This window comes from Lycium ferocissimum, chromosome 5 (assembly GCF_029784015.1).
Source record: "Lycium ferocissimum isolate CSIRO_LF1 chromosome 5, AGI_CSIRO_Lferr_CH_V1, whole genome shotgun sequence".
Taxonomy (NCBI): domain Eukaryota; kingdom Viridiplantae; phylum Streptophyta; class Magnoliopsida; order Solanales; family Solanaceae; genus Lycium; species Lycium ferocissimum.
This window is the reverse complement of record NC_081346.1, coordinates 2,565,499-2,581,714: the sequence shown is the minus strand read 5'-3', so window position 1 is coordinate 2,581,714 and position 16,216 is coordinate 2,565,499. Positions and strand designations below refer to the sequence as shown.

The following is a 16,216-nucleotide window of genomic DNA, read 5'->3' as shown; positions in this document are numbered from 1 at the left end:
TCGATCATTTTTAAATATCTAAGCCATTTATTTTCTGAGTACCGTTTAAACTCATCGTTGGCGTATGCTAAGATTACTACTAGGTAGCTGGTCAGTTCTGATTGTGGTCAAATAACCACTCCACCTGTAATCAGCAAAGAGGCAAGATCAAAACAATGGGCAGAAAATTAGAACAAGCAAACGAATGCTAAATATTACATTGCTCTAATATCCAAAATTTCTGCATAATTACGCTCCGGAGGCTCTCTGTTTCTAAAAATACACTGTTCAAGACTCTACCAACCATTAAGAAATCCAATCGGAATCCCCGGTTGAGTCACAGTTATTTACGATTGCTTCCATGAAACTTGCATTATACACATAATTTAGGTAACTACTAGCAGAGTTATTGTTTTTTTGAGCCGAGGGTCTATCGGAAACAACCTCTCTATCCCAAAGATAGAGGTAAGGTCTGCATGCATCTTATCCTCCCTAGACCCACTTGTGGAATTACACTGGGTATGTTGTTGTTGTAGTACTAGTAGAGTTTTGAACACTTGGCCTCCTATTCCCAGCTTCTTCTTTTTTTGTTTAACTGGTATCCAAAGCTCACTAGCACGACTTAGTGTACTTCACTATTGCTGAAGGTTGGTCTGCAACATATTTTGTCAAGTGTAACTTTCTCCTGCATTAGAACAATGGCAATGAAAATAAGATTATTACTATTGACATCGAATTACTACCACTACGTGCCATGTACAATGATTTACCTCAGCTTTATCTAAGTCGTAGCGGACGACAAAGATGCATGTGCATGTTGTATTATCATGCAATTCCTTTTGGATATCCACAAGCATCGCATCCCCATATACCGCGAGATATTCATCTTCCTGTGAATTCAAAACATAACATTTCAAAATGGACATAGCAATACTTGGAGCTTAACATTACAAAGATGAACTTTCATGATTTCTATGGTGCTTTGTGAAAAATTGAGTTATTATTCTTGATGGAAGTTGGAGAAATGAAATGATACCCTGAAGCACATAATGGGATCTCCAACGTTCAGCCTGTCACACTCTGAGGGCTGTAAGGGAACAGAACGTTCACGCACTCCCTTTTTAACATTCACCCATTCATCTTCTTCATTACCAAAGCCAGCAAATCTTACCTTAACTTCCTGCATAACAAAATACTTCATATATTCAATATGTAGGCAACAAATCTTTGTCCGGCCTAAAATTCAGTTGATAGGACTAATTGTTGCGCCTTAATATGGATCCCATATCACTACAAATATTGTTTAAGTAAATGCATTTCGACTTTAAAATGTATGTTGAGTGACAAATGAGTCCATCATCTACGTTTCAAATTCAGTTATACATGCATCTCTATCATATAAAACCTAGCGGAGGATTACCGGTTCTAATCTGTTGACTAGGAATTCCAAAAACTAGAACCATTGCTACTTCACTCTGGTCCATGGCAATCTAAGGCGTTCCCTTCTTAACAGTGGTGGAGAGAAATCTTAAATCTCTCACATACACCATGATCACTAGACTACTATGTTGAAGAATGAAAAAAGTCTCTCATCGGTGGTTGATGAGATGGGTGGTCTCCTTATATGAACTTGGGCAATCCTCCCCTCATAAGCTAGCTTTTTTTTATATGGTATCGGTCTCGCCCGATGTTAAATTAAATTGCCCACGCACCAGATGTCCAGTCCATTTGAAGAATGAAAAAAGTCCCTCATCGGTGGTTAGTGAGATGGGTGGTATAACAATCCTCCCCTCTAAGGAGGTAAACAAGATCCATTTTTTTACATACTATAACTTCTAGGTAAACAAGAACCAAAGGACATATTTAAGTTCAAAATGTCAAATGCACCTAGGCAAATAGGAAAACCAGAAAAAGGATCACAGAGAAACAAAGATCTTACAAGCTCGCCTGTGCGAAGAACTCTGAAGTTGAGAAATGAGCCCACATCAAACCTGCAAAATCCAGAGAGAGAAAGCTCCTTGGTCAGGCAGGGTCTAAATCAATTTTACCGCTGCAGTAAGAACCTGACAGAGTATAATACACTACGCAGATTAATTTCATATTTGATTACTTAAGGACTTCACCAGTACTAGGCTTAGTTGCGAGAGTCATTCTTTTTCTTCTTAAAAGTCAGTCCATAGTCTGAGAATTGGAGAATAAGAACGAGATAGAAAAAAGAAGAGAAACGGAGAAAAGGAATAGTTGACAGCAAATGATTTTAGCAGAAAAGAAGTCTGAAAGCAGAACTAGCAGCAGAAAGGGTTCGCAGATAAGGAGAAGCAAAAGTCAATTTGAACAAACGAAATCAAGAAAGAAGCAAATCAAGAGAAGCAGAGAAACAGAAATAGTCAAAGAAGAGCTGTCGCAAACAAAAGAACAGAAAGAAGACAACGGAAAAGGCATTGAAGAGTATTGAGAAAGGAACACTTTGCTCCTCAATGTCTGAAGCGCACGCTTCTTTGAAGTTGCCTGCTTCACCAATGAGAGCAATGCACACTTCTTTGAAGTGCTTCATGGCTTTAGCAACGGAGAGATCTGTCTTAATAACATCTCAGTATATAATTCTTGATCTGCAGCATAGTTCTTTGAGGATGAGCTAGTATCTTCACAATTAACATAAAGCCTAAGAAGTACAAGTTTTCAATAGATTCTATCACAAGTCAAAAGCCAAAGAGAGAATTTATCAAATCCATACATAGATGGATACGGGATAGTATTTCTGTAAATACTTCAGCAAATAAACAAATTTCTGCAACATACTTTCGATCAAAGAACAAAAATTTTTGCATGAAAATAATTTTTAGAAAGCAGATAAGAAACTTAAGCCAGTTTTTTTTGCTTAGAGAAGTATTGGATATCAGAATCTAGTATTACTAAAGAAAAAGGAGTTTTATTACACAGGATTCCGTTGAACTATATGACATTCATATTAACTTTCAGTGGAATTCTATGCTCAGAGCATCAAGTTGCTAAGACCTAGCACCAACTCATCCTGTTAATGCCTGAACCATTTAACCACTGAATATTGCCAGCTTTTTCCCTCGACCAATCTGAGGTATGAAAAACTTGCCTCTACAGTATGGTATGTTCATTGGCTTCGACAATTCATGGTAGAAGTTGAGAGAACATGATGGATCAGTACTAATAATTCGTTTTGGCATCCAATTACTACGATGACAAATGTCAGTTATCATCTCTAGGTAATCTCATGGACGACACTAGTCCAGCCTCAAGCAGGTGATAGTTTTTCACTTATTAGTAGCTTCTTATGCTTCCTATCATTGTAATGTCCCCAGAATGCCTTCATACTTCTTTACTATTTTAAACTCCACAATCCAAGCTGCTGAACTCAGATATTCATAAGTTGCTTTCACCAGCACAAATCAACCACAGTAGATCTGATGTTACAGAGTGGTCAAGCTGAAACTTTTATTGAGTAAACCTTTTTTTTTAGATGCAGGTCAGTAAAGTATGTAAGATACTGCAAACTAAGTCATTCATTAACAGTTTGTTTTTCCCAAGCTAAAGAGCTATCTAGGACTAGCAGCGATACTTTCCAAATTTTGTAACAGAACTGAAGATCAATACTATTAATTCAAAATCAGAAACTACAAGACTACAAGATCTAACAGAAGGATTAGGTCTTAAACATGTGGTCTCTCAGTGAAATGCAGCACCATTTGTTGTGTAGAAAAGGCTACAGCTATGTTAAATACTCACCAAGCTAAATCCTTTGCTGACTGAGCTTCAAAAGCCAACCCCGAGAGTTCTTTGGCCATCTCTGCCGCAGAAACTACAATAGAATGCACATTGGACTGAGCCCGAGAGTAACAGCAACCAAGTAATTACAACATTCAAGGCACTTTATTTAAAATATCTGAGTATGTTAATCACTTATACAATACATCATTTTTTTCTTATGACGTTGTGCTCATGCATAGCAGAATAGGACACTGTAAACGAGTAATCTCTATGTTTAACCATGACAAGTAGAAAGCAAACAGAAAACAGACAAAATCAAGAAAAATGTCTTAACCAGAGGATAGCCATTATGTAAATTTTCTCTGAGTTTCACCAAGATGCTTGCAACTGAATAAAACTGGTGTATCTTGGGAACAAAAGCAATCAAATGAGAGTAAAGTCGGTAACGAGTATTAGAAACAAAATTTCAACAGTTCGTGAAAGGGATACTCAAGCGTAAGGAGCTCTATGTTGCCGGGGCCTAATGTTTTAGTCCTACTTTAGGCATTAGTAAAGTATTTATGTAGTCACATTTGAATGAAACTTTTTGTTAACCTCATAAGCAGAGAAAAGTTCAACTGAATGGCAGGTTAAAACAGTTTAACTAGCTCATCTACACAAAAAACTGGTGATCGTGTGCAAGTTACATAAAGAACTTTCTTCATCTTTGATTTTTCTTTTTTGCATAATTATCTATAGTTGAGGAACTCAAAAGTAGTTTCCTGTTTTTCATACATTGATAAAAATAGAGTAAACTATAATCCACTAAGTGACGACAAAAATCAAACATGTGGACCATGATTAACCATAACTCCAATAAGCAGTCTCAATTCATTGGACTAACACAAGTCAATGGGAAATTAGTAACCTTTGGGCCTCTGAGGCATGTCAAATGCACAATCTGGGAGTCTTGTGTAACCACCAGTGTTGTAATTTCTCGAAAACACTAGAGAACTCGTCTTTTTAGATTTTGGTCTTCCTCGTCGAGATCGAGGAACATCAGGTTCTTTCTCATCAACAAGTCCAGAATTGGCTTTAGCTGCTCTCTTTATCTGCCTATTCAGAAACCAAGTTTGCACCTTTCACATAGTAAAAACATAACAGAATTTGTAAGAGGGTCCATATACCAAAAATACCTTAAAAAGGGAAAATATTGAGAAAGTTCAGAGATAAACCTGTTCCCATTTTATTGAAGATTTTCCAGTACGGTAAGGTGAACAACTGCAAATTAAAAATTAACAAAAAAAAAAAAAAAACATATAAGAAAAGTAGAAAATTAATTCAATTAGTCAAAGTCCGAAATTTAGACTTACCTAAATTTGGTTGCAAGTTCTTGACAGAGCTCTTGACTGATTGGTTTTTTTTTTAATCCTTTAAACAAAGTGGTCATTTCCATAGCCTGTTGAAAGACACTGAAAATCCTCAGTAAATTTGGTCATTATTGATTTTTGTTAGTAAATGTTAAGGGAACTTTCTTCTGAGTAAAAATGTAGCAAACCAAAAAAGGAACACAATTAGATTCTAAAAAATGACATGCAGGGCTGTAACAATCCGAAAATAAGTTATCTGAAAGTAGAAATTGACAGTAAAACGTGAATTAACCTCAGCTAAGGTGAAATCCGGTAATTCTTCATCTGTTTCCATGAAGTCAGCCATTTTTCCTGTTTCCCAAACACAAGAGAGTGACTCTGTGTGTGTGTGTGTTTTTATGGGATTTTGTGCTGCTGTCTGCCTGATAGTGAAGCAGAGTTATGACTTGTAAGTGCTTCAATTGGGAAAGAGTTGGATCCTCTGAGTCGAGGTTAGTGTCTGTTGTACGTGTTCATCCAGTAGATAGTTGCCACGTGTACATGTTATGACGACAATTGGAGCGAGTCAAATACTCAAGTACCAAACGAAACTGAACTGGATTGCCTTCGCTATATTGGGTAACAAATACATATTCAATATATTTACATTAAATCACATAACTTAAGGAGTAATAAAAATAACTCCTTTTTATTTTAGCCGAAGATATTATTATTTGAGAAATTAAATTAAAACAATTATTGCACTCCTCTCAAATTTTTAAATATTTTAAACAATTAATTATGCTGACCTATCTTAATTTTTAAAAATATATATTTTATTTAAAGATATTGAAGAATCTATATTCAAACCCATATTAACATTAGATATTTTGCCAAGCATATTCTGAATCTCTTCGCTTAAATTGGGTCAGTATGTGTCATTATAGTCCTAGGGAGTAAACAGCAAACCTTCATTGTCCTCTGAAACATTATGTTTTATCTCATTTATTTTAAATTTTTGTAACATGGGATTTTGTATGATAAGATTTTCAAAAAAATTACTCCGTAGAAACTAAGTATTGTAAGAACTCCCTGCTCTTTAATATGTTTTACGATATCAAATTAGTGTAAACGACTAGTAACAATTACCTCATGCAAAAAGAATATATTGAATGAAATCTTCTTCCGATACTTGAATATTTAAAACATCGGAAATGGAAAAAAGAAAATATTGCAAACTCTATGAAAGGCAAATAGTTTATTAGTAATTCTAAAGCTGATATACCCATCCTTGAAAAGAAATTGAGAGGAATTTAATTGGAAAGTCAAATTGCATGAATGAGAGCGAGATATTAAGGCTAAACATGAGAGCTCAATTCAAAAGTTGGTTCACAATAATTGTCCCCGCTTGAGGACTTTGTAGGTCACGGCTGACACCATTTTTTATCCAAGCCAAGCCACCACTTCTGACAGTGTTGATTCTCCCAGTGTTTGGTCTCTTTATATGAATTAGGTTAATTCTCCCCTTAAAAGCCCAGCTTTTGGGTTGAGTTAGGCATTCACTTTTTTTGTGGTATTAGAGTCGTACTTATTCGGTTCATTATTTAGGATGTGGGTCCACATCTTATATTGTCCTCTACGCCTGGGGTGTAGCAGGGGGCGTTGATTATCCCACATCGGTTGTGGTCTGCTTGTGGATGGTGTTTGGTCACCATATGGTTGAATATAATTTAACATCTCATCTTTTTTAATCTTTGCACTACCCCAAGCCAGAAAAAATTGAGAGAAATTTTAAATGAAACCAATAGCATGATCAAAAGCTTAAAGTCATCTATTTGACTTAACATATCCGAAACCATGTACAATTTTACAAAAGAAATTATACAAAAATAAATCAAAAAGCAAACTGAAATCGACGACTCCAATATGATTTCACAACCAATGTATATGCTTGTATCAGACACTAGATAAAATCTTCAAAACTTCTTATAGATATAAATAAAGAAATTGTAAATAAGCGTAAATGCTATAGCAATAACGATTTGTTGCCCAATTGAAAGGGTCTTCTCCTTTGCGTGCTTAGTCGAGTCTTTGGTGACCTTAGAAGGAGAAATTAGTAAAGCCATGGAAACGCAGTCCTCTATTTGACCTTGAAAAACAGGCCTTCCTATCACATGCTTGTGTTGTCCACCACTCCATGTCTAAAACAAATTCAATAGATTAAAAAAAAATGGAATTTCAAAAAGAAAACAAGTCACAAATCATAGAATATTCCACATCCAAGAAAGATTGTTGCCATTACTTTTCTATTTTATCTAACATGATGGTATAACAAAGGGGTTAATTAGGGGGGCCTTCTCCCTTAGATGTTCTTGAAAAATGTAAAGAAAGATATTTAAACGCAAAAGGTTGTGGAATGTGAATGGGATGTGCAGCTTGTAGGGTCTATAACTTAAAACATATGATGGCCGTAATAATGAACCATTATGGGACATTTTCAGAGAGTCTTGTCATGAGGTCACAATTTAAAATTATACAGTTACTCAAGTGAACTAAATTTGTTAAAAGAAATTTTATTTAAAAAACAAAATTATGTCCTACCTAACTAACGGGACAAAATTTAAAGTATGTTCAAAAGACCATACGAAATGCAAATAACTCCCATATGACTAACAAAATAAAGCCTCTGACTCTATGTTTTTTTTGCAATAAACTGTGGATTATTACCATACCAGCAACAAAAAAAACCATTACACCTAAGAGAACATCTATAACCTTAACCACCTTCTAGGAAGAGTGCCAAGTACTACATTTCCTACCTCTTTTTGTGTTTCTAAATACATCTATCATTTCCCTAATTACGGTTTGTATCTATTGGACTACAAAATTGCTATTAACACTCTTCCCTTAAAATATGTTGTTGCTTCTTGCCATCCATGTGTAGTAAATCAGAGCAACATAGACAGCCTCCGACTAATTTTGTATTTAATCTTTATTAAATTTTGATATTTATTCTTTTTTTTCGGAATGACAAAGGATAAAATCTCAGTAGATCATGACAACAAAGCCACTCTGCCAATTTACTCTTTGATACCAAAAGTTAGAAGAATGCACATTAATATTTTCAGTAGGTCATGACACCAAGATCACTCTGTCAATTATGGAAGCACGTTAAGGACGTAATTACCTGTAAGAGATCTCCAATGGTGACTATAAGGGAATCTTTTTCAGGCTGAAAAGACACCCAACCTTTCTTGGAATAAACATGAAACTCTGAGCATCCATTGCTAACATGCAAACACAAAGCATGAGGAAACTCAGATCCTCTTATCAACATTCTAATCACATCGTATTTTAAGGTGTTCATGTACTCTTCATCTCCTTTTATACTTCCCTTATGCTTATGTAGATAACATATGGAGGTTGCTGGCAAATCCCCTTGCTCATGCATCTCATCATTTTCATGAATTAACTTTTTAGCCGTGTTCTGCTGTAGGAATTGTAGGATTTTCCCAGCTATGTCTTCCATGTCAACCAAAAAAATTGCCATCTTTTCACTGTCATTAAAATTGAATAATTTTATTAGTACGTACGTCACGACAAGGTGAATTATCAGCTAATATGATTAGATTATCTCACGTTGAAAGTCATCATTAGCACGCATGCGAATTATGAAGAGCAAGAATAATGAAAGGAAAAAAAATAGCACGTGATACGTACTAATGATTTTAGTTTGTAAATATATATGTACATACTATAAACAATTTAATAAACAAAAAGGTTGAATTTGCTGTAATTTGCAGCAAGTAATAATCAACTAATAGGTCCTGTTTTCACATATCATCAATATATGTTCAAGTCAAGTAATTAATTAATCGTGAATGCTTGTTTACTTGCACAATTACACCATCGACACAAACTTATATATGAAATTTAAACATTTATATCACTAGATTTCAACAATGAGTGTGATTAAAAACTGTCCTTGGAATATACTCCTACATAGCACATCTTTTATAAAACCATTTATTGTGAATATTGTATACATCTCTTTAACATCACGTTATACAAAACATGTGGTTCATTAGAAAATTCAAGCTAGATGTTGGCAGCATGCAGGCATGTGTCTTTTATTTTCCGTGCTTTGGGGTATGAGTCATGTCGTTCAGATAATTTAAAAATATTTATTTTTAAGAATTCAACACAATTGCGAACGTACTTTCTAGAGCATTCGAGCAACAAAACACAACCCTAGGTGCTCAAATCTAAATGGTTGATTGGTTCCTAGAATTGACTAGCATTTCCGCTCAAATGACATTCAAATTTTCATTTTTGCATCTAAATCAATCTTACTACAAAGGACTAACTAAATAACAAACACGATAAATTCAGTTACCTGAAATTCGAAAATCCAAGAGGCCAAATTCCCTCCATTTCCTTGTTAAAATTTTGATCTCCTCTATACCAAACAAACTCTTCACTCATCTCTCTTTCCTCCTCTCCATGTAACTCCTCAAATCCATATGGCTTCTCACACGACCTTATCAATTTCGCTTTTCCTTCATTTGAAATCCCAAAAATACCCTCCCCAACAGACAAAACTGACTTGATCAAATCCCCTGTAATTCCATAATTAACCACCTCAAAGCACCCAATCTTCGCAACCGAATCCATAATCTTCGAAACCGAATCATTATTTAACGATGCTAATGACTGAAAATCGAGTTTGGCTGGATTGAGAGTGGATTTTTGCCTTGGAAAAACGCGATCAGGAAGTACGAGGTCTGGTACTCTGAGTGAATTTTGAAGAAATTCCGTTAGGACTTCGTCGTTCCTAACGCAGGATCGCCGTCCTGAGGCGATCGGAGATGGAGGCGGTGCACGGAAATCGATGATGGAATTTTCCGGCATTGCATCCGGTGAAACTGACATTTTTTGTTATCTAAACAGCCTTGGCGAAAAGAGTGGGAGGATTATAAAAGAGGGGAAAAAAGAAGAGGAAGCAGTAATGATGGGAATGTTTGGAAAGTTGCATACAATTGGAGAATCGGCATGTCTTTTCACTTTTAATATGCTCTGCTTTTTTCATATATTAGCTCTGCTTTACAGGTATGATGGTTTCTCTTCTTCCTTGCTAAGTACTACTAACTTTTGCTACTTTTCTTCTTTTTGAATTGAATTCATCACTGTATATAATTGCCAGCCTGACATGGACTGTTAAACAGATTTGATCGATTGGGTTATTTTAGTGCCTTGTGTTGGCTGTGGCTTTTTATGAGTCTATCATACTTACAATTTTACGACAGTACTTACTCCGTTTCAATTCACGAAATTTAAGAAACTGAAAAAGTCTTTTGAACGTAGTGCTCTTAAATTAAAGATATATTAAATGTATATCAAATTTTTATTTTTATTTTTATGATCTTAAACATATCATGTATAAAGTTAAAATTCAAAAGTTGTCAAAAAAGGAAAAAGTCTTTTTTAAAACGGACTAAAAAGAAAATAAGACAAAAAAATTGAAGCAGAGGGTAATAATGAAAATTCATATAGTCGATCCCAATTTGCTATTTTGCTTGGACCGAGGTAGTTATTGTAATAAAGAAATTCAGTTGATGCTGTTAACTCATGAATATGGACATTTAGTCTAGCATCTTTCTGTATGGTAATTAAGATTTGCTTTGTAATAGCAATCAGAAGGATTTGCTAAAATTGGACTTTGATGATTCCAATTGAACAGCTAAAATCATTTTTGCTGGGGGTATTCAAATGAGACCGAAAAACTGATTTCTATACGTGTGTGTATATCAACAAAACTACGATTTCTAACCTTTATCTTATGGGTTTTCAATTATACGAGCTAGCCATAACTCCTACAAGCTTAAATACATGAACGAGAAGTTAAATCTTACGTCAAACCACTTGAAACGACCTCCAACATGAGCTGGAGCAGCTCAATAATCCACCACAACAAGAAACTCACTAGCACCACGGGATTCTCGCCGTTTGATTTGCGTTGTTTTATTTGGATTTCACTCTTGGGTGGTTTGGAATCTGATAGAGAGCATTTGGGGGTGTTTGGGAACTGGTTTGGTTGAGAAATGACGAAGTAAAAGGCAACAAATCAAGAAAAAGGGAAAGTATATATGAAAAGGGCTCAGTTTTTTTCAATAATTATTATTTAATTAACTATTCTAATTAAATCATTAAAGGGCGATCATACTTATTTTTGTAAAAATCAGCTAATTAATTACTTAAACTATTTAAATTATACAAATTTTAGAGGTGAAAATAAAAAGAAAATGTTAAACAAAATAATTCTAAATGATTAAACGAGAATTCCTCTTCTTTCTGTCTTCCTCTTTTTAAAATAATTCAACCAAATATCTTGAAAATTATTTATTATTTTCTAAATAAAACATGATGCATGAAAAACCTTTTCTTGGTTTAAAAGGAAGAAATATTGATCCAAATTTTTTGTAAAAATCATTTAAGGCTATTAGATTCACGCATTACCACCCAGTGATTAAAATGACTTACGGGAGGTCAAAAACTAGGTGTCCTTGATTTTGAGATGTTTTGGTATTATGGTGATGTTGGATTCGGACTTGATACATTTTACCATTAATTGGGCCAAGAATTCGATTACATCGGATTTATACTTGTTGGTTTGTACACTTTATCTGCTTTATTATCGGAATTGTGTTAGCTATGCTTAAATCGGTGATGATGCCTAAGTTGTTTTGTATAATTCCTTTATGAATGCGAGTTCGTATTTCATAAACATTATCTCAGAATTTCCTATGGCCAAAGACTTCTTATCATTATGTCCTATTATATCGGAGACATATATAGATTATTATTCCATTGTATTATTTCCTAGATGCTTTGTATTACTCATCAAATTATTATTATTATTCATGTTCTACTATATATATATCGTGAGACTTACTTATTTATTTTATTTCGTTGCTTCATTTAATTGTTTATGTCTTAATTATCATCGGGTTAAGAGTTCGCTTCGATTGCCCGCACCATGAAAATGGGTTAAAAGTTGGTATCGAGCCACAGTATATAAAATTATTAAATGACACAAAATATGTTTATCATATTTGAAATCTCATTTCAAAAAAGTTTTTTAAAACGGAATAAAAAGAAAATAAGACAAAAAAAATTAAAAAGAACTAATGAAAATTCATATAGTTATCTATTTTGCTTGGACCGTGTTATTGTAATAAAGAAATCACGATTTATGTGGATATGGACATTTAGTCTAGCATCTTTAATTAGTTAAGATTTGCTTTGTAATAGCGATCGATTTGCTAAAACTTTGATGATTCCAATTGAACAGCTAAAATCATCTTTGTTGGGGGTATTCAAATGAGACCGAAAAACCGATCCGAACCGATAAATCGATTTAATAAATCGAAAACCAGCTTGGTTTCACTTGATTTGGTTTTAAATTTTAAAACACCGATAACATTTGGTTTGGTTTGGTGTTAAACCAAAAAAACCCAAACCAAAATCGAACCAAACCGATCGATACATACGTATTTAAAATATATACATATATATATATATTCTTCAAAATTTGGCTCATTCCAAGTCCAATACAAATTCAAATAATTAGAACGAAAAGTGTAGCCCATTTAAGTTTAAGGCAAAATAAAAAGAAATTTGCTAAATTACTGCTAATAAGCTAGCATTTTATCCGTAACAAATTAAAGGGAAATAATGGCAATTGGAATTTAAAAATTTTGGGTAGATGACTTTGTCTTTCTGTTTATCATTTTCCGTTTTAACTTCTATGCTTTCTTCTCAATACTTCATAAACACGATGAGTCTAGATAACAAAAATTCCGGAGGGCTGCGTAATATCAAAAGGCTATATGTAGGGAGGTAACTAGAATCATGAAAGGTAGATGTTATGTTTCTATAATTCCTACACCCATAGTCATAGGCCTATACCTAAATAAAGTGAATGAATTAATTAAGAAGATTCTTAAATTTGAATGGATCACGGTCAAAGCCGTATTTAGTTACCATTTGAATCAAAGGTTTTTTGTATTAATCTATCTATTATTAAAAAGAGGATAGTTTGCACTAGAATTGCGACATGTGGCGGCATAGGAGAATGCCATGTGTTAGCTTTAGGACAAGAATTAGTTAAGCAGTTAATAATTAGTTACTATTTTTAAAATTTGAATTGAAGTAAGATAATTAAATATTTAATTTTTAAGAATATATATGTATATATACGGTTGAAAGTTGAAACAACTGGCCCATTTATGTAAATGGAGTCCTAAAACCAAGCTACTATTATTCAAGGCACGTTTAGGGGAAGTTATCAGATTTTTTATTAACTATTTAAATCAAAAAGTAAATTTTAAAAATATTAGGATAGCATATGATACACAAGTCACAACTACTCCATATACACACGATGTAGTCCCACGTCGCCATGTGGACGATTTGAAGAAAGAGAAGAACTAAATTAATTGCATTAACATAATTAAATGACAAGAGTGGAAACCGATTGCTTATTTAGTGGGGCAGTTGTGTTTTGATAGGAAAATATATTTAGGATTTCTTGAAACTGCTATACCCCCCATTTCCATCACTAACTCATCACAAACACACATATGCACGTTTATATAGAAACACACACGCACAGTTATAAAAAAATCATTAAAGTCACGCACAGAAGTTTCAAAAATTTCTCCATTAAAGTCATTGATGTGGATGGCCCTTCCATGGCTAACTTGAACAAGCTCTGGCAGGTTACTGGCCCAGGAGGGGACTATGAATTTAATGGAGGATTTGGTGTAGACCAAGCAGAGGAGTGTTTTTTTGTGTACAGGACGGTGGTAGTGTTCTTCATGATGAAATTAACTTTTGAGCAAACACTCTGCCTATTATATCAGATAACTTTTCTAAGATTATGCTTTAATTTTTTCTGTTTGTCGCATTGTTCTAGGTTGAGTATGGAATATTACGTGTAAAAGATGGCGATTCATGTCACCAATGGAATAAATATTATCAACAACCAACGAAAACTCATACAATAATTTTTTGCTTAAAATAAGGTTAATAAAAAAAGGTATGGTGAAATTCTTTAGTAAAGTTCTTCACGTATGTATGCGCATATTTATATAGTATCTCTTTAATGTATTGTAATTGTATGCAAGTCAGAGATTCACATTTATTGTGCGGCAATCATGAATGGAGAATCATCAAAATATTAATACGGTACAACAACCTAGAAATTAAAGACATCTTCTCTTCCTACTATATAGTTCATTAGTTTGATTCGAGTTTTGCATAATCTTTTTTACACTTATTTGTTATTATATATGATATGATATTATTATCTTTTATATGTTGATCAACTATTGGATGAATAAGTTCCTCTCTTTAGTTTCACGTAAATTGAGTAATTGCTCATTACTAACGTTGGTTTGGCTCACAAAGGCCGATCCATATATATATATATATATATATAACTATTTTGAAACTTCGGGTTCCTGATATATATATCAAATATATATATATATATATATATATATATATATATATATATATATATATATATATATATAACCATTTTCAAGGGTCATGAAATGGTTAGAAAAAATTGTGAGAAATTGTATTACAATATAAGAGGAAAACAACCAAAAAAAATGAGGAAGAAGAAGAATGAATTAGTGCCGAGATTTGGGCCAACATATTTGGATGGTCTCTTTTAATTAGACTTTTGTGATTTTTAATGAGGAAAAGAGAAATAGAACTGAAAAAAATGAAACAGACTTAAAACGGCCCAAAGTTTCGAACCCTAATCATGGACAAATTGGATTCTTTGCCATCGGACCAAAGAACGATCTTTGATGTGGGTTCCATCGAAATATATTTATATATTCAACAATTACATCCATAGGGTGGGGCAAACATTGTGGGTTCCCAGAACTCCCAATCGAAAGATCCACCCCTGGCTATAGATGAATAATTTTCCTTCTCTTTTTTTGTACTTTCAATTTTTTACTTTTAAGTATCTTTCATTCATGTAGTTGGAAGAGTCGGTGGCTTTTGTGAAGTCCGGGCTTTCGAGATTGAATCATAGCCAAAGACACTCCATTTTTCTATTTTGTTATGTCTCCCTTCCATACCTCACTTTGTGGGATTAATTTGTTGTTTGTTATGTCTCCCAATGTTTCTTTAACTTTTAAAATTTGTAATAATTTTATTATTTGGTGATTATATTTAGATTTGTTTGTTCGAAACTCATATAAAAAAGAGATTAAAAGTACAATTTGACCTAATTTAAAAGGAACATTTTATATTTACCACTATTAAATGCATTGAATCTCATTCGAGAAGATTTTCTCTCTATGAGATTTGTTGTTCTTATTTTTTTGCCTTAAAATTTAAACATGGCGATTTTACTTGATCCTTTATCTTGAAATCACCAATTGATTTCTTAAGTAAAAATTTTTGGACACAAGGGTTTCAAAAAATAGTTAGGAAGAGAAGACCCGTAGATACTTAAGAAATAGTATTGATTAATTTTATGGGACATGAGAAGGGAATTATAATTACTTTTCACATAGTAATGACAAAAGTGATGAAAAAATTATACTACTTTAATAATGAAATGAAAGTGATCTTGCATTAAATTTATGACTTATTTCTTTTGTCAAACTTTTTCTTTATTATTTTTATTTGTTTTTGTGTTTTGTTGAATAAAAATGGAAGATGGAGAAAAATATTACTATTTTATTATGAAAAGGTATCAACTTATCTAAAGGACAACCCGATACACAAAGCATCCGATATGGACCTTAAAAATGAAATATACAACAATTGACAAAGTGAGTTCATTGAAACTTTACATGAAGTTTCAAAAGAAATCGAAGAAGATGGTTGAATTTATGCTCAAGTCAAAATTAAATAGAATGAATATTAAGGAGCCTATAACATTAGATGTTCTTTTTTCATATTTATTTCCTTTTATTATTACTATGCACTTCAGCTCAAATATATGGAAAAGAGTGGGAGAAGAAGTCTCAATCAGTAGTGAATATTAAAGGAGTAGAACAAGAAAATCATAAGTATAATAGATAAAGAAAGATATTAAGATCTTATTAGAATTGTAATAACTTAATCTCTTTCTG

The 16,216-nt window shown here is 33.3% G+C and overlaps 2 protein-coding genes across 2 annotated transcripts; both read right to left on the bottom strand.

The window, feature by feature from the left end:
- Window positions 1–167: 167 nt before the first annotated feature.
- Window positions 168–5,520, bottom strand: LOC132055400 (protein SAWADEE HOMEODOMAIN HOMOLOG 1). Its single transcript, XM_059447201.1, has 9 exons — window positions 5,362–5,520; window positions 5,073–5,158; window positions 4,935–4,980; window positions 4,628–4,838; window positions 3,739–3,811; window positions 1,919–1,970; window positions 1,016–1,159; window positions 750–869; window positions 168–664 (listed from the first exon to the last, which is right to left on the bottom strand). The coding sequence occupies exons 1-9, from the start codon at window positions 5,413–5,415 to the stop codon at window positions 602–604; spliced, it is 849 nt and encodes a 282-aa protein (XP_059303184.1). The 5' UTR covers window positions 5,416–5,520; the 3' UTR covers window positions 168–601.
- A 1,338-nt stretch (window positions 5,521–6,858) lies between these two features.
- On the bottom strand, window positions 6,859–10,353 carry LOC132055399 (gibberellin 20-oxidase-like protein). Its single transcript, XM_059447200.1, has 3 exons — window positions 9,445–10,353; window positions 8,236–8,605; window positions 6,859–7,249 (listed from the first exon to the last, which is right to left on the bottom strand). The coding sequence occupies exons 1-3, from the start codon at window positions 9,978–9,980 to the stop codon at window positions 7,025–7,027; spliced, it is 1,131 nt and encodes a 376-aa protein (XP_059303183.1). The 5' UTR covers window positions 9,981–10,353; the 3' UTR covers window positions 6,859–7,024.
- Between the last annotated feature and the right edge of the window lie 5,863 nt (window positions 10,354–16,216).

Excerpts from the sequence above, each read along its gene's own strand:
- LOC132055400 (XM_059447201.1), bottom strand. The coding sequence starts at position 5,415 with ATGGCTGACTTCATGGAAACAGATGAAGAATTACCGGATTTCACCTTA. Across the intron at positions 4,839-4,934 it reads CTTCAATAAAATGGGAACAG|GTGCAAACTTGGTTTCTGAA; the intron begins GTTTATCTCTGA and ends ACTATGTGAAAG. Across the intron at positions 3,812-4,627 it reads CATGCCTCAGAGGCCCAAAG|TTTCTGCGGCAGAGATGGCC; the intron begins GTTACTAATTTC and ends ATTCTATTGTAG.
- LOC132055399 (XM_059447200.1), bottom strand. The coding sequence starts at position 9,980 with ATGTCAGTTTCACCGGATGCAATGCCGGAAAATTCCATCATCGATTTC. Across the intron at positions 8,606-9,444 it reads CTTGGATTTTCGAATTTCAG|TGAAAAGATGGCAATTTTTT; the intron begins GTAACTGAATTT and ends TTTTAATGACAG. Across the intron at positions 7,250-8,235 it reads CCATTGGAGATCTCTTACAG|ACATGGAGTGGTGGACAACA; the intron begins GTAATTACGTCC and ends AATTTGTTTTAG.